Source organism: Gossypium raimondii, chromosome 11 (genome assembly GCF_025698545.1).
Source record: "Gossypium raimondii isolate GPD5lz chromosome 11, ASM2569854v1, whole genome shotgun sequence".
NCBI lineage: Eukaryota > Viridiplantae > Streptophyta > Magnoliopsida > Malvales > Malvaceae > Gossypium > Gossypium raimondii.
The window spans coordinates 56,377,988-56,395,970 of record NC_068575.1 but is presented as its reverse complement, the minus strand read 5'-3'; the positions used below and the strand labels follow the sequence as shown (position 1 = coordinate 56,395,970).

Sequence of the window (17,983 nt, the reverse complement as noted above, 5' to 3'; positions counted from 1 at the left end):
CCGGATATGCCTCACAGCCTTAATTCAAAAACTTATTAGCTCGAACCAATGAAATGGTACAAGTGGAATCACCACTCGATTTCATACCTTTAACTTCAATACTCCCCGCCTTCATGACTCTGAATAGATAACTTCTTTTTATGGCAGTCCAAGATCACATTATGCTTAGTCAATCAATTCATTATTACATCAAAATCGCCAAATGATATACTCAACAGATCAACTAGAATGACTTATTCAGAAATCCTAATGGACAACGTTCACACACCTGGAACTTTAGATTAGTTGTGGATCGTAAAAAAAGCCCGAGGATTAAAAAACAAGAATTTAACTCTCTTTTTTGAAAGGTTAATGATCAAATTCGACACTTTTTAAAAGCTCGAGGATTAAATTTAGCTAAAATTAATAAGAGTCAATTTGACAAAAAAAAATATAAACATTAAAAGTTAAAAGTTATCATTATGCCCTTAAAAACAAAGCCTAATTATTAAAAATATAAAAATCCAAAATAACATACCATTTTGTTTCAAATTAAAAAATATTCGTCATTTTCAAAACTAGCTTTTAAAATCAATACGATTCCACGAACCACCAAAATTTTATAGTTTGGAAAAAATATGTATCAAAATCTTTAACGCTTTAGTTAGAAATATAGAAAATTTCATAAACGTTAGAAAAATTAGTATTACATATTGTTAGAGATTTTGATATAATTTAAAAATTATAAATAGTATTTATTCTGAATAGTAGGAGATTTTAGTATAATTATAATATAGTTTTTTTTTTTTTTTGGTGAGACTGCAAAACCTCTCCACCTACCAACAAGTTTTAAATTGTGGAAACCTGGCTCACCAAAGAAGTAGAAGATGGATAAGAAGAGTCGAACGGGAGGAGAAATCTTTGCGTAAATATTTACCCCGGTGTACGCCTGTGATTGTCCCAAAAGAGAACAGCTTTTTCATCCAAAGCCATTAGGGCATTGGTCCACAGGCCTTTTATTCTCTTCTTTTAATCTGCAAGTTATATCTTTATATCACCTTTTTTTTTTTTAATAATCTCAACTATCTATAAATAGAAAAATAATAAATTTCAAGTTTAAATTCACGTATTTAAATATTAACAATAATATTTATATATGTCTTTTAAACATATAAAAATCTTATTAATTTCCAATTAAATACAGAATAAGTTGAATTGGTGTTTATGATATTTTAATTCAAAATTTTAAGAACATTAAATTTTTATTACTCAATACAATAAACATCGACTATAAATTACATATAATATCTTACTTTTCTTGAACACACTCTATCTCTATATTTCATGATTTCTTAACCTTTTATTTTATGTTTTTTCTTTTCTAATTCTAACTAAATGTTGCACAACATGAGTTCTATTTTATTCATGAAAATTTAAAGAATGACTAAAATATTTTTTGCCAATAGGCATGTGATAATGCTGAACTTTTACCTTTGGTCAAGGATCAATTTCTTGTAACATTAAGAAAAAGAATTAAAACGTTTTTTAATTAACTAATTTATTTTAATTCAAGAGTTTTTAGATAAGTTTTTTTATATAATTATATCTAAACCTCCAAATGATGAACTGATTTTTTTCTAATTTCACGGACGCTCAATTTAGTAGTCACTTGTATGTTTTAAAATTTCTAACATTTTAAGTACACTTGATTGAATAAAAAGTGAATAGATTGCTTTAGGCTTGTTTGGATAAAATTCAAACATTCTTAGTAGATTTTATTTTATACCTTCAAATAATTAAATTTTCGTTAATGGGATAAACAAGTACAATTTGATATTTTTATGTATTATTTTAGTTTCTTTTTTTTTTTACTTCGATCAATAATTTAAAAAGATGTTTTTTTGGGTGACCAAAATAAAAGCAAAGTAAAATTTGGGTGACCAAAATGAATGTGCAAACATGATGTGCTGTGTATAGTTAATCGCTGTTAGAGATTTAATGCTTAAGTGACTAAAATAAAAATGCCCTAAAAATTAAACAACTAACTAAATAGTTTACCCAAACTAAAATGATGAAAGATAAGAATTAAAAGGACTCGAATGTTAAATCAAAATTATATATTTTTCAACTCTATTCAATAATGAATACAAAACAAATAATTTTATTTCAAATTTTCTATTTTTCTTACCAAAACGCACCTATAAAATAATTTTCATTTCTTTACATTTTAAGTTTTTATCTTTTCAAATCTCTTTTCACTCTAACTATCCCTTTAACTTTTCATAATATATTTAAATATAAAAAATTCAAATAATAACATTTCCTTTTAAACTAGATCATAGTGTTTGGAAAAAAAAACCTAGATTCATAGGGCAAACTTTTATCCATCAACTATTACTTTTGTTTTATGTATTAGTTTTCAATGCATTTATTTTTATCATACAAAGTTGGAAAAGAGAAAAAAGGACTAAGAAATCTAATTCATGTCATTTAGGTATCAATAGCAAATTTTAATCCCTACCCTAATTTTCAGTAAATTTTAATACATCCATCATTACTATTCACATATAAAATATTTATTTTTTAGGGAAAACTATTTATTTAATTAATTGTCAATGTTATGAATAATTATATATTAAAAATAATAAACCCATGAAACCAAGACCCGGCTTTGCGGCCAATTTTAATTAAAAATAAATATATTTTCATATATTTTAGAAAAGTAGGCACCAATAAAAAAAATTCACTCGCCTAATTTAACATAACCTCCTGAACAGTATAAAATGAAAATACAAAATTCGGTTATTTGGAAATCACGCCCGGTAGATATTTATTTAATTTATTTCTTATCTAAATAATTATTACAGAAAACAAAACCGACAGACGCGTATATAGAAATACACGAGAAAATTCAATGCGGAAGATTTTTAAAGGCAAAGAAATGAGTCTCTCTATTGTCTCTTCTCTTTCATTGATTCTCATCCAGTCCAGCCATGGCCTACATATAACTTGAATGCTTCAATCTTTTAACTTTTCATTGTTCTTTCCTGTCCCAACGCCCTCATCCAACTTGTTTGATAGAGGCGTTTTTTATATTTGAACCAAAAAAAAAACGATCACTGTTTTTTCTCCTACGCAGAGGAGAGATTAAATCACTGTTTCCGAATAATTTGGAGTAAGCTTTACAAAGAAGAGAAGAAGAATCCAAGTTTTCTCAACGTAAATTGGTTTTCCTCTCTCTTGTTCGATCCCCACTTTTCATTTTGATTTAGTTTCCTTTCCTTCGCTCTACGGTCACTACTTTATTTGTACATCTTGGAGTTCTTTTTATTTATTTCCTGAAGATATTTCTGTTGGATTCCAGGAAAATGGGGCTGATTTCGGGGATTTTGCTGGGGATAATCTTCGGGATTTCATTGATGGCTGGCTGGCGTCATATGATGAGGTACCGAAGCACCAAGAGAATCGCCAAGGTATGCTACTTTGCCTATCTCTGTTTCTTATTCCTTCAATTTAATGGATCGCAGTTCGTTAAACTTCTTGTTAATTTTGCTAGTTCCGTTAATTGTTCAAATGAGTTTCTAAAAATAAAAATCTAAAAAGTTGTTGAAAACTGGTTTGAGTAAATTCATTTTAATTTCCCTTGTATTACAAATCAGCTGTGGCCATGTTTTCAACTGTTCGCTTTGATTCTTTTGTTTTCTAACTGTAGTTTTAATAGTGCACTTAAATTTTGTAGTGTAGGAGGAGGTTGGAATTTAAGAGTCGGCTGAGTTGAAAATTGTGCAGAGCATTAAAGCAGTTGCTATATTATCATTTAAGGCCGGTGGAAAGTAGTGAACATCAAATTTGAGTCATGCCTAAACCAACATGGCCAGAATAGGGCTGTATTTTGAATTAAAGTTAGGCAATAGCTTTATAGTTGCCTTGCAACTTTTATAAATAGACTAAGTTGTTGAAGTTTAATTTCGGATGTTCATGAAGGAACCATGTGTTGGCTGAAGCATCTTCTAGGAGAAGGATTTAAAAAAAAAAAACTAATACGCCATTCTCATTTAAAATCTCACTATACCGAGGGGGCACTGGCAGTAACAAGAAATTTATCATTTTCTGGTGGTTTTACAGTATCTTCTTCAGTGCCTATTACTGTACAATGTTCTCATGGCTTGTGTTTTAATTTATCATTTGTTTGAATGTTTGATGTGAAAATGTGGGATAAACATATTTCTCTTGCCTTGTTAGTTAGGTAATGGATCTACATTTTAGTTGGCCTTTATGGATGCTGAACCGTTCACCAGGGTTATTTAGATCTTGTGACTAATTCATCTTTTAACTTTCAGATGTTTCAACCTTTTGGATGCCCATTAATCACTACATTTGTCTTCTTTGACAGGCAGCTGATATAAAAGTTCTTGGAGCTCTCAACAGGGATGATCTTAAGAAAATTTGCGGCGATAATTTTCCTGAATGGATATCTTTTCCTGTCTATGAACAGGTTAGTGTAGTGGTGTCAGATTAATTAGTATTCCTGTTAACATTCTCATAGGCTATTATGATTTTTAGCATATATAACGTGAATCTTGTATACACTTGATTCAACCTGAAGAAAACCAAATATCTCTCATTTCACTTGTTAGTGCAAATTCTTTTCTTCTCACAAAATTTGAAATATTATTTGTTTCTGTTGTATACCTCGAACTTAATTATATAACTAATGATTTTTTTTTCTTGAAGAGCAGTTGTACTTGAAGAAATACCTTAACATTGACTTTTACTGTGGCCGTCTGAAATATGCATCTTTACAGGCTAGATACAAATTTTTAGGGGACAAAAAAAGACTAGATACCCCATTTGTTAGGCATAGAGAAAAGGCACTTATGTTTTTGTTATTAATACATGTGTAATAGTTGCTTACCATCGTATGGTATGGTTGGTCCTTTCAGGTGAAGTGGCTGAACAAGCAATTGAGCAAATTATGGCCTTCTGTAGCAGAGGTAAGCTACTTGTTTTTGGCAATTAGATTAATAGCAGCTGTTATTCAAGAAGGCTGAAGAGAGACTAATGGCTATGCTAGGAAAGCCAAAGAAGCATAGAACTGTAGCTTTTGTATAACTGAGGGTTTTAACTTGAAGTCTAGAATAAAATTAGATTTAGGCTGCTTATTCAGTTCTTTTGATGTTTTGTGAAGTGAAATAGTTTCACTTGTTTTATATGCAATTATAATTAAACATTTTTGGTAGTAAATAAATATGAACTTACATTAGGGCATTTCAGATATTCTCAAAGAACCCAATTGAGTTTTCCTGTTTGCAGAATTCTTTGGAAAGGGAGATTCATGAAGCGTGAAGTATCTGCTATAAGTTTAAAATGGCTTCTGTAATGAGTATTCTAGTTATATAAAGTATTGAGCTAACAGGTTTATTGATGTTCAATTTTCAGGCAGCATCGGCAGTCATCAAAGAATCTGTTGAACCACTCTTGGAAGAATATCGACCTCCAGGAATTACTTCACTGAAGTTTAACAAATTGTCTCTCGGCACTGTTGCTCCCAAGATTGAAGGTATGGCTCACTGAAGAATGTGACTTCATTTTCTTGCTTTTACTTGGTATAACTGCTTTATCTTGCAGCAAGATCTAATTACAGTTGTCATGGACTTCCTTCAGATAGTGGTGGTTTCCATGTTCATAAGTACTAAGGTGTCCTTACACAAGCTAGATATACATAATATCTATATGCGTGTCTTCCTAGTTATATTAATCATATACTTAAAGAAACTTTTTAGGATTTATTGCTCGAGTTGATTTTTTTAGAATTTTATGAACTATTTTGAGATCCTCCTTTTAAGCATTTTCTTCCTCCATGGTTACTTATTGAATGTAGGTGTTCGTGTTCAGAGCCTTAAGAAAGGTCAAATCACAATGGATATTGATTTCCGGTGGGGTGGTGATCCAAGTATAATTTTAGGTGTTGAAGCAGCACTTGTTGCTTCAATACCAATTCAGGTTGGTGCATCAACAACCTTCCACAATTTTCATGTATTGAATTTAAATGTAATTATGTTTGAACACCATACCATACCATATTTCTTTTGCCATCTGTGGACTTGGAATTTTATGAGACTAGATTTGTTTACTATTAGTATGTTGTTCTGTGATGCAGTTAAAGGATCTTCAAGTTTTCACTGTTATTCGTGTCATCTTCCAGCTTGCTGAAGAGATACCTTGTATTTCTGCTGTAGTCGTTGCTCTCCTTTCTGAGGTATACCATTAGAGTAATTTATGAATTACAAGTGTACAAGTGTTTATATAGATGTTTTGGTTAATAGAACTAACCAGATGTTTCTAGAAACAACTGGTTAATTTGCAATGAATGATTCCTGTAGCTTGCTAAGTTGTAAGATTAGTTAGGGTTTTACAAGTATAGATGATTACAATGCAGTTCACACCATTTAGCACTCTTCTTTTAGATTGTTTAGGGTTTTAACGAGTGTAGATGATTGCATCGCAGCTCGCATCATTTAGCACTCTTCTCTTTTTATATGTGTATTCATTCAGCTTTTGCTAAGAAATGATATGTACAAGTGACTGATCAGAACTGCAAAGAATGTTAAGTAGGAAGTTATTTATGGTCATGATGAATCATACCTTCTTACATGGAAATTACTCACTTTTTTTTTCCAACAGCCCAAGCCTAGAATTGATTACACTCTGAAGGCTGTTGGTGGAAGCTTAACAGCAATTCCAGGAATTTCAGATATGATTGATGTAAGTTTTTGGTTTTTACTTGAACATGTTCATACATTTTTGATTGTTTTGATATTCTTAGATACACTCGTTAATATTGTAGATTGTTCCACTTTTATTGTATTTTGTAGGATACTGTGAAGACAATTGTCACAGACATGCTTCAGTGGCCACATAGAATTGTTGTTCCAATTGGTGGTATACCAGTTGATACAAGGTAAGACTTTTGTGTCTGTGCTGTTTCACCATTGTGGAAGGTGATACTGCAAATTTATGGGGAGAAGAACGCCCGAGTTTTATTTTGGTTCACTTTGCATGTCGAGATTTTCTCGATAAGCTTATCATTTCTCCTTTTGTTACACAGTGAATTAGAGCTGAAACCGGAGGGAAGGCTGACAGTTACAGTAGTCAAAGCTAATGATTTGAAGAACATGGAAATGATTGGAAAGTCTGATCCTTATGTGGTTGTATACATTCGACCTTTGTTCAAGGTTAAAACAAAAGTCATCGACAACAACCTGAATCCTGTTTGGAATCAAACTTTTGAGTTGATTGCAGAAGATAGAGAGACACAGGCACTAACTGTAGAGGTTTTGAACCACGTTCCCTGTTCATCTTTGCATATGCTGTCATAATCTTGTTTCTACTGAATACCATGCTAAGTTTGAAATTTGAGAAGTTTTTAGTTTTCTAGACAGAATGACATTTTGCCTTGGATTCATGTACATCTTCTATAGTGTGGCCATGTTCAGAGTCCCCTCTCCCTCCCTTGTTTTGAAAAAACAAATTGTTTGTTTTCTTCGTCATTTTATATTCTAATTTTATGATATATGTATTCGTTATGGTTAGTTTATGCAATGTTTTTTATGGCTTCAAACAGGTTTTTGACCAGGACATTGGGCAAGACAAGAGATTAGGAATTGCAAAATTCCGTTTGATTGAATTGGAACCTGAGACACCAAAGGAGATTACTCTGAATCTTCTATCCTCACTCGATACACTTAAAGTAAAAGATAAGAAGGACAGAGGAAACTGCACCATTAAGGTACACCTTTTTGTTCTTTTAGGTGCTAGATCTTAATATTATGATAGTTGCTTCTGATGTCATTAAGTCCATGTATATTGCCCTTTGTTTCCATCTTTGTATATTTGATGTCTTATGTGATACCATGGTGAATAGGGATTTAGTTCTTTATCTTTTCTGATTGATATATTATCTATTTTGTATATGCAGCTTTTGTACCATCAGTTCAACAAGGAGGAACAACTGATTGCTTTAGAGAAAGAAAAGAGGATCCTCGAAGAAAGAAAGAAATTGAAAGAAGCTGGAGTTATAGGAAGCACAATGGATGCACTTGATGGAGCAGCGTCGTTGGTTGGTACCGGTATCGGTGCTGGAGTTGGTGCTGGAGTTGGGATTGTTGGGAGTGGCCTTGGAGCTGTTGGCAGTGGACTGAGCAAAGCCGGAAAATTCATGGGCAGGACCTTTACGGGGCATTCCAGCAAGAGAAGTGGAAGCTCAACTCCGGTGAATAGCATCCACGAAAATGGTGGTGCAAAGCCACTTTAACTTTCCAATGGCGATGCATGTGGTTTGGGTCATGATTGTTTGAACCAAAACTGGCCTGTTTGATGGAGAACTGGTTGATATACCAGTCTGGACAAAGGAGTTTAATCAATTTTTGAGTGAATTGCTCTGAATTGGTTGAATCACAGATTCATTCTAAAATTCATGATTTGGGTCTAATCTAAAAAGTGGTTGTAAAATGTTACTACAATTGTTAATCAAGCCGCTGAACTAAATCTTGAAATTTTAGTTATCATGATATAATTTGATCCTTATTTTAATTAATTTTATAAATTAATGCAGTGGTGCAGGTTTTATAAATTAACACAGATGACTGGCACCACTAAAATCTACTGTTAGTCCACAGACGTCGCGAAGCAGAAAAATAAAAGTTGATTAATGTTGGTGCAGAAGATGAAACAAGGAATGAAGTTATTGTCGAAACGTGATCTTTTTGAGTTTGGATAAGTTAAAGCGGGTTCAGCTTCAGTTGCTTTGAGGCACAAATCAGAATTACTGATACTCCTTTCTCAGCTCATAAATAGGAGGGAAATATGTTTCAACACATGTGAACTCTCGTCCTCTTATATTGACAGCAATACCCATACCAATCAAGTTAAGACTCAATCGGTTCTTAATTTGAATTTCTTTTGTTCAAATATGGTATCTAAGGTAATTTGATTGTAAATTGAGTTGCAGAAAAAAAAACTTTGTAATTGACTTCCTATAAATCAAAATTCATTTAGCCATTTAAATTATCAAAATTTCATATGAAAATCAGAATTAAATCTAAAGAGTATTAAAAAACGAAAGCAAACTTATCACCCAATCCTATTAATGGACCCAAGAAATCCAAAAATAGTTATTATAGTGGGCTTTGGTTAGATCCATTTTCACTAAGCACAAAGGATTTCATTAATACACCAGCTGGTGCAATGGCTGTATAAAAAATACAGGGTTGCATGCCCGTGTCTTAAAGCACATTTCTGGTTCTAATTTTTGTTTGAAAGAAAGACCCGTTCAAATCTAACGAAATCCGTGAAGAAAAACCACCCTCCTTTTGGTGTCTACAAAGATCTGATTCAACACCCCTTTCAATCTTTAGTGAAAAAGCTTCCGTATCCTACCCAAATCCCTCAGGGAATACCATCACGTTCCAACACATATTTAATTACTTCTAATTGCCAATAAAGTAACTGTTGTTTTGGGTAAACAACAAAGATTTATGAATAAATATTGAACTCATCGTTTGGAGATCATCATCACGTTCACATTTAACATAGCGGCCTGGGAAATATCGCTGACCATCACGGGGGGGTTAGCAGCACAGCACAGCACAGCACAGCACTGCACCCAGCCAGCCAGCCAGTCAGTTAGCCAAAGCGACCCCGACAAGAGTGGGCTCGAACACTTTGTTTGTTAACAAATATAATATAGAGAAAAAGTGGGAGTGGGAGTGGAACTCAACTGGCATGAATGATCTCACTCTCTTCTCCTCTCTTTACTTCAACTATTTTTATTTTACTTTGTTTTATTCTCTGACCGCTTCCTTTTCAACTCTACATTGCAAGCTGTAAACATCTTCCTTTGTTTTACTTTTTATTTACTTTTATCCTTTTTGTACGGTATGAATCCTTTTACCGAGGTGAAATAAAAAAAAGTCAATTACTACTCGCCAAATTTACTAGGATACCCTTTTCCCTTTTTGCTCTACTCTTCCATATGGATTTTGAAATAAAAATATTGTAATTCAAAATAATTGAATAAGTTAGGAGATATTAGAATTGAAAATTAAATGGGTGTCGATTTGAAGAGAAAAATTAGATCAATTGATTCATAAATTACTCGAAACTGGTCGAGTAAATTATTTTAATTTTAAATGAATTATTTAATTAAACTAAATCAACCAATCAAATGCTACTTGGAAAAAACAATTGGTTATTGGGCATTAGAAAAAAAACAATGTTTAAGTTAATGAAAGTAAATTATTTCATTAAAAATAAAATTAAAAAAGAAAAAAGAAGAGTAGGCAATAGGTCAAAGCCAGTTAAGCCGTAGCCTGTGGTAACGTATGCTGCACACTGTTTTTTAACTAAAAGAAAAATTCAAAATAATTATTATTAAAGAGTTGAAAATCCGAAGAAAACAAACAAGTACAAACAAAACAAAACGAGACACAAGAGTCCATTCTCGTCACGCGACCCCCGATGCGCGTTGCCCATTCCAACTTCCTTAACCCGCCATCAATGGCTTTCACAGAAGACAAAAACAAGTTTTGTTTTTGTAGACCTTGATCCCACGTGACACCCCACACTCGTGCCATGTTCATCCCAATGGCGCGTTTCATTCACGCTCAATAAAACATTTTCTACCTCCCATCAGCATCGCATCAGTTATCACTAAATTGACAATTAAACCCCCTCACTCAACGGTCACAATTAGATTCGTGACCCTCCAACTATATTCCGACACGTCAACGTTCACACACTATCTGTCACCCAAACACTCCCTCTTTATCCCGACGCAATAAAAAAAAAAAAACAAAATTAGAAACAAGTTCTTTTTTTCTAGTATTCAGTCAGTGGCAGAAAATTCTCCTTCTAAAGTCTAAACGGAGAAGAAAAAGAAAGCTAAATGCAATCTTAACTTCGCTTTGGTTCCTTTCTTATTTACAATCATGCCATCACGGTTTTCGCCTCCAGAATTTGCGGCGGAGACGCCACCGCAGCACCACCGCCACCTACATAGAAACATACACCTGCTTCCCCCACTACTCGCTGCAGCCGTAACCATAACTATAATACTTTTAACCGTCTTAACCATCTTAATCTACCGGAAGCTCTCCCGCAACCGCACAGCTCCATCGGAATCTTCAAGCCATCGTCACTGCCGCCGCTTCTCATACTCCCTCCTCCGCCGCGCCACCTCCTCCTTCTCCCCTTCAAACCGGTTAGGGCACGGCGGATTCGGCTCAGTTTACAAAGGAACTCTCCCCTCGTCCCCCCAGCCGCTCGCAGTCAAAGTTATGAACTCAACAGATTCATTGCAAGGAGAGCGTGAGTTCCACAACGAACTCTCTCTCTCACGCGCCTTGGATTCTCCCTACATTGTTCCTCTCATTGGGTTCTCTTCAGATTCCAGAAGAAGAAGGTTCGTTCTGGTTTATGAATTAATGGAAAATCGGAGCGTGCAAGACGCGCTGCTGGATAGAAAATGCGAAGAGCTAATGGGGTGGAGTAGAAGATTTTGTGTTATAAGCGATGTGGCTAAAGGGCTTGAGTATCTCCATCATTTCTGTGATCCGCCGGTTATTCACGGCGATATTAAGCCAAGTAATATTCTTTTGGATGGAGATTTCAACGCCAAGATTGGTGATTTCGGTCTTGCTAGATTGAAAACGGAGGATCTAATCGAAGGGCTTGAAGAAGGTGAAGTTTTGAGGAAAAAAGATGTAGAAGATAACGGATCGATTTTAGAAGAAACAGAGAGCGTTTTGACGGGTTTCGAAGAAGGGGCGAGTTTGACTGTTGCTGATAGCCATAGATCACCGGAAAGCTGTGTGCTTAGAGTTTTGGATTCTGAGGCGTCGCCGGCTTTGTCACCGGAGGTGGGACTGGAAAAAGGGAGTGTTTTATCTGAAGGACTCTTTGACAAGGTCAGTGTGGAAAGTGGGAGAGATTTAGCTGGTCACAAAAAGGGTGGTTCGAGAAGAGATTGGTGGTGGAAGCAGGATCCTGGGGTTGGGTCTGAATCGGGGAGGGTTAAAGACTATGTAATGGAATGGATTGGGAATGAGATTAAAAAGGAAAGACCCAAAAATGAATGGCTTACTTCTCCAAGCTCAGTCGATAACATTAATGATAGTAAGGTTTCCAGTTCCAGCGTTGAGCATAAAAAGGAAAAGATTCGGAAGAAGGAGAGGAACAGAAAGCCCAGAGAGTGGTGGAAAGAAGAATTTTGTGAAGAACTAACTAAGAAGAAGAAGAAAAAGAAGAAAAGGGGTCTTAGTTCCAGTAACAATGGAGAACTCTGGTGGCAAAGAGATGAAGAAATGGTAGTAAGGAAAAAGAAAAAGAACAGCAGAGGCAGCATTGATTGGTGGTTAGATGGATTTAGTGGTGAATTCAAAATCGGTAGAAGAAATAGCCAAGATTGGGCTAGTGGGGATATACCGAAGAGCGGTGGGATCAGTAGCACGCCGAGTATGAGGGGAACCGTTTGTTATATTGCGCCTGAGTACGGTGGTGGTGGTTTACTTTCAGAGAAATGCGATGTTTACAGCTTTGGGGTTCTGGTTTTGGTCATAATATCCGGTCGTAGACCTCTCCAAGTCACGGCCTCGCCGATGTCAGAATTCGAGAGAGCAAATTTGATATCTTGGGCAAGGCAACTGGCCTACAACGGGAGGCTTTTGGAACTTGTTGATCCCTCTATTCATTCATTGGATAAAGATCAAGCATTGCTTTGTATTACCATTGCATTGCTTTGTCTACAAAGATCACCAAGCAAGCGGCCTACCATGAAAGAGATTGTGGATATGCTTTCTGGTGAGGCAGAGCCACCGCATTTGCCTTTCGAGTTTTCGCCTTCGCCGCCATCAAATTTCCTGTTTAAATCCAGGAAGAAGGCGCGGTGAGTGTTGTATTTCTTTGATACTAGCAAGCCTTTTGATTTAACTGTAGAGTTTGTACCTAGCTGTAGGTCATTTTCATTACTTCTTGCTTATGTAGAACAAATAGTTGCCAAAATGGAGAAGAAGAAAAGAAAGCTGCTTACATTATCTCATAAGTGGGTCTCTTTCTTGCTTGGCTTGTTCTTAGAAATGTATTTTTTTTTCTCCTTTTCTAAGGTGTTTACTTGAGTCTAAAAGTCTCCTTTTTAACGAATGCTTATCAACATGTATGACTTAGGATTTTAGGATCAACCCCACTCCATTTGACCCTTGCTACCGATAATGCCGAGTTTTAGGAATCCCAGGATTAACGGTAAATGTAAAGCTACAAAGACGTTGAGTTTAAGGATTGAAGGATCGACCCCACTTCATTTGACCCTTGATTAAATTTGCTCTGTTCTTGTGGGCTTAATACACTTTAATCCATACCTAAGGCTTAATTAACTGTTCTTTTTGCCCCTATAGGCCCCAGTGTATATATATGTCCCTTTTCCTTTTGTCATTTACCTTTTAGAAAGTCGCTGATTTTTGTTCTATGGATCATGAAATTCAGTAGCGGGGGACAACTCTTGGACCCGGACTTTTATTTTGCATTATGACACATTGATTCAATTATATAGTAACATTGGTGTCTTAAAATCTTAAAAACATTAGGTCCTGAATTGATAATAATGAAAGATGAAGCTCTATGTGTTAGCCAAAAACATTGGTGTCTCTTCTGTTATAAGAAGGTTCTTCTCAGTGTTCGTTTATAGTGGTAGAAATTATACCCCTCCGCCCCTCCCCCCAAAAAAAGCATGGAAAAAGTTATCCACATCAGAATATACGCAGTTTTGTTCCATCGCAAAAAGATTCTCAAACACTCGTAGGTGCCTTTGCTTTGGGTTTTGTAGCATAAATTTGGCTACGAGTTGAGATAGAATCTGAGGTCAGTCAGATTGAGAGAGTTGCACAAAGATTTGATTGCGATAGGAATTGAGATTCTCTCTGTCGTTTTGGATGCCGAGTGACATTTGCTGATATGAAAAGCTATGCCTATTAGGTTTAAGCCTGAAGATGAAAAGTTGAGAGTGATGAGCATTTGAGCTCCTTTGGGCCTTGGGTGTGGGGCGGTGACTGACTGTGACTGCAATTAACGATTATAATTGCGTTTAATGATCTTGGCATGAAACAAAGTTGGGTGTTTCATTCCCAACAAGGGTTCTGTATTATTGGGCTTTTCACAATTTCAAGGTCTCGCTTTGGTTTTTTGCTCAAATGGGCCTTCACCGTTTGAGATGGATCCGGTTTAGTCCTTGGTTCCTCCATGGAATGTGCCTGCAATTCTGTTTGAGAAATAATGTTCTTCAACTTTTCACCTCACTCAAAGCTAAAATCTGAACCCCTTGTTCTTTTACCATGATTATTTTTCTTTCAACATTGCTTCTTTCATTGACATTTTTGTTATTATTTATGTTTTAAAAATCAGTAATAAGTCAAATTAAGTAAAGGCAAACTCATGGTTAAGGTGGTGAAAAGGAAATAGCAATTGAAAATCCCAATAACTTGAATCTCTTAGATATTGAAAAAATATCAATCACATGGAGCCACAGCAACCCAAAGCGAACTTTGATCAATTATGTGAATGAGACAGATTGGCGAGAAAACCATGAGTTGCAGCATTTATGAAGAGTAAATGCGCTATGGTAACTACCCAACTAAACTGGTAGTAGTTGCTCAAATCAATTGATTATTTTTACCTAACTCCACTCCATCTATTTATTACCATCCGGAATATATGACGACAGCATCTCATTTTTATAATTCCTAGAAATTTTAATTTCAAAAGGCTAGAAATCTGATATGTTAAATTGATGGAGTGGGTTTGGAGTTTAATTATACCGACAATCAGAGTATCTATTTTCTAATGCTTTTCCTTGATGAGGATGAAAATGAGACAAGAAGATACTAAGGGGAAGATATTAATCCCATAAATAATAACACTTCGTCTTTGTGCTTGAGGCTTCGTTTGTTTCACTGTAAAATGATTTACAAAAAAATATTTTCTGCATTTTTCTGTGTTTGTTTCATAGAAAACAATTTGGTCAACAGAAAATTATTGAAAATAATAAATATTAATATTTTAATAATAAAAATTTATTACAATTATAGATATATTAATAATAAATGTTTTGTAGTATAAAGGTTAAAATATACATACCATAAATCCATGTACTCTTCATAAATTTGGAATTTAGTCCTTATACTTTTATTTTTAAGAATTTAGTTAGTCCCTGTACTTTTATTTTCAATAATTTAGTCCTCTACTTTTCAAATTTGAAAATCAAGTCCAATTGTTAACATTGTTAATTTTTTTGTCAATTTTGTTGATGTCACATTTTCAAATAAAAATACTCACTTAGTAGTCATGTAACTAAAAGATAATGTTGTATGAACCCGAATTTAACAAAATAATTTTAATATATGCAAAACAATACAAAATGTAAATTTATAGATATAAAATAAACTCTATTAAATAATGAAAAGATGAGAAAATCTCAAATGTATGTTTGTCTTATGGTAAACAACTTTTATAAAGTATTTTCAGTAATATGTCAAATAATAGAAAATATTTTACACAGGTTCATCTAAACACCAGAAAATATTAGTTTTTCTAAAAAAGTAAGTCATTTTCTAGAAATAATTTTAGAGAAGTCATTTTTAATAAAACAAACGGAGCCTAAGAGGAAAGAGATGATAAGAGAAAGATAACCCCATAGTAAAGGATCATACCTCGTCTATTTGCTTGGTATGGATTGTGTTGGTAATGTAAAGTGGGTAATCCTATACATTGGTTGAGAAAAGATTTTTAAAGGAGTTTAACTATAGCTTTATCTCTAATTTTTATTGAGTAATTGGGGCTAAAGGCTCAACACATGTACACTATTGTCGTTGTTCGTATCCGTGTTAACACGTATCGTGTGTGTTTTTTTAAATAAATTTTTTGTTCCTTTTTTCATAATTTTTTTTAGTTACAGAAAATATTCTGCCTGTTGTAAAATATTTTCGGTTGAGGAAAATCCTCTGCTATTTTTTAAAACTGACACTGCTAATTTACTATTCTACCCCTTCATAAAACAATATCAATAGCAGACTATTTTCTCATTTTACACAACAACAAGCAAACATCAATATCTTCTTTGCTTTTCTTAGTTCGCTTGTTTTCTGTTCAAAAAAACTTTTTCCATCAAATTTCTAACCAAATTTTTAGCTCTCCAGCCTACTTTTTTTGAATATTTTTGAGAAAAACAATATCAGTTATGTTCTACCTTTTTTATTCAGGTGTACGAATATTAAAATACTTTGTTAACTTTAGGGGTGATATCCACTACACAATTACACTGATTAGGACAAATTTACTTCTAAGATAATAGTCTTTCACATCACAGTGATTACCTTTTATTTACTTTCAATTTATTTCTATCAATGACAACTATTTATTTTTGCAATAGTATATTTTCAAATTAACATATTTGTCTTTATATTATTATATAAGATTGTACTCTATTATTAGAAATAAAAAATTTATTTATTTATTAGACACAGTGTAATGATATTTATTTCAATTAATAATTGTTCTTATAAGTAGGTATTTTGAGTTTGCTACAACTTTTTTCTTCATAAACCGCATTCTCACTAATCCCATTCGAGCTGTCTGAAAACCATGGAAGATCAATCCTCTACTTCAGCACCATCCATTGATCCCTTCAAGTTACTCAAAATTGTCCAAAATCCAGATGGGTCACTCACTCGACAATCTCTTTTCCCTTCAGTTTCAATTACAGAAGAAGAAAGCACCGGTTCCAACGCATCTCAACTCGCCTTCTTCAAGGACATCCCTCTGAATCCCCAAAACAAAACCTTCTTTCGTCTCTATAGGCCACCAACTCCACCACCAAACACCAATCATAGGCTCCCTCTCTTAATACACTTTCATGGTGGCGGCTTTATCCTCTTCAGTGCTACTTCTCGTCCTTTCCACGATGCATGCAGTGTCAAGGCAGTTAAACTCCCAGCCGTAGTCCTCTCTCTCGAATACCGTCTGGCACCAGAGCATCGCCTTCCGGCTGCATACGATGATGCCGTTGAAACCATCATGTGGGTCCGGGACCAGGCGATGGACGTCAACGGCTGTGATCCGTGGTTAAAAGAGTATGTAGATTTTTCCAAGTGTTTTCTAATTGGTTCCAGTGCAGGGGGCAACATGGTTTTCCATGCAGCTTTATGTGCATTGGACATCGATACCTCGCCTGTGAAAATCATAGGGCTGATAATGAATCAGCCCTACTTCAGTGGGGTGGAAAGGACTGAATCGGAGAAGCGATTCGTCAATGACAGGATCTTGCCTTTACCAGCTAATGATCTAATGTGGTCCTTGGCTTTGCCCGAGGGAGCTGACCGGGATCATGAGTTTTGCAACCCGATGACGGCTGACGGGTTCCTTAAGGAGAAGATGGGACGGCTGACACGGTGCTTAGTGACAGGCCACGGAGGGGATCCACTAATTGACAAGCAGAGGGAGTTGGTGAAAGTGCTGGAGGCGCGTGGGGTGGATGTGGTGGCGGAGTTCGCTGAAGGAGGTTGCCATGGGATTGAAATTTTCGATCCGTTGAAGGCGGAAGCACTGCTTAAGAGCATCAAGGAATTTGTCGACACTTGCTGTCGGTGTGTTAATTATGAGTCTGCTGCTGCCAAATCAACCCTGTGAGCCAGGCTGCCCATACTAGCAACAATAACCAATTCAAGATTATTGTTAAAAATGATAATTAATTATTTTTATTATAAATATTTAATTTTGCTGCCTTTTGTCTCATTTTCTCTCTACTTTTTGTTACTAATATTGATTTATTCTGATTGGTGTTTCAGACTAACTATAATCTCCCTTTACGATGACATTAAAATTAGTATATTGTTTTTTAATTTGCCATGAGACACCATAAAGACAAATCTACTGAGGATGGTGTTGCAATATTGGGACCATT

At 34.8% G+C, this 17,983-nt stretch overlaps 3 protein-coding genes across 4 annotated transcripts; all 3 read left to right on the top strand.

The window, feature by feature from the left end:
- The first annotated feature begins 2,891 nt into the window (after positions 1-2,891).
- Positions 2,892-8,554, top strand: LOC105802619 (calcium-dependent lipid-binding protein). 2 transcript variants are annotated; one of them, XM_012634348.2, is made up of 12 exons: positions 2,892-3,198; positions 3,344-3,452; positions 4,373-4,474; positions 4,923-4,973; positions 5,419-5,539; positions 5,861-5,982; positions 6,140-6,238; positions 6,664-6,744; positions 6,855-6,940; positions 7,088-7,313; positions 7,604-7,768; positions 7,958-8,554. In XM_012634348.2, exons 2-12 carry the CDS (start codon positions 3,348-3,350, stop codon positions 8,291-8,293), a joined length of 1,494 nt encoding a protein of 497 aa, XP_012489802.1. In that variant the 5' UTR covers positions 2,892-3,198; positions 3,344-3,347; the 3' UTR covers positions 8,294-8,554. The 2 variants fall into 2 exon arrangements, with proteins under 2 accessions (XP_012489802.1, XP_012489803.1); XM_012634349.2 differs by lacking the exons at positions 2,892-3,198; positions 3,344-3,452 and having other exon boundaries at positions 4,376-4,474; positions 5,293-5,539.
- Positions 8,555-10,829: 2,275 nt separating this feature from the next.
- LOC105802623 (receptor-like serine/threonine-protein kinase At2g45590) lies at positions 10,830-13,172 on the top strand. Its single transcript, XM_012634363.2, has one exon. It carries the CDS (start codon positions 10,968-10,970, stop codon positions 12,924-12,926), a length of 1,959 nt encoding a protein of 652 aa, XP_012489817.1. The 5' UTR covers positions 10,830-10,967; the 3' UTR covers positions 12,927-13,172.
- Positions 13,173-16,598: 3,426 nt separating this feature from the next.
- LOC105802624 (probable carboxylesterase 8) lies at positions 16,599-17,814 on the top strand. The gene has a single exon (XM_012634364.2). The coding sequence runs from the start codon at positions 16,666-16,668 to the stop codon at positions 17,707-17,709; it is 1,044 nt and encodes a 347-aa protein (XP_012489818.2). The 5' UTR covers positions 16,599-16,665; the 3' UTR covers positions 17,710-17,814.
- Positions 17,815-17,983: the final 169 nt, after the last annotated feature.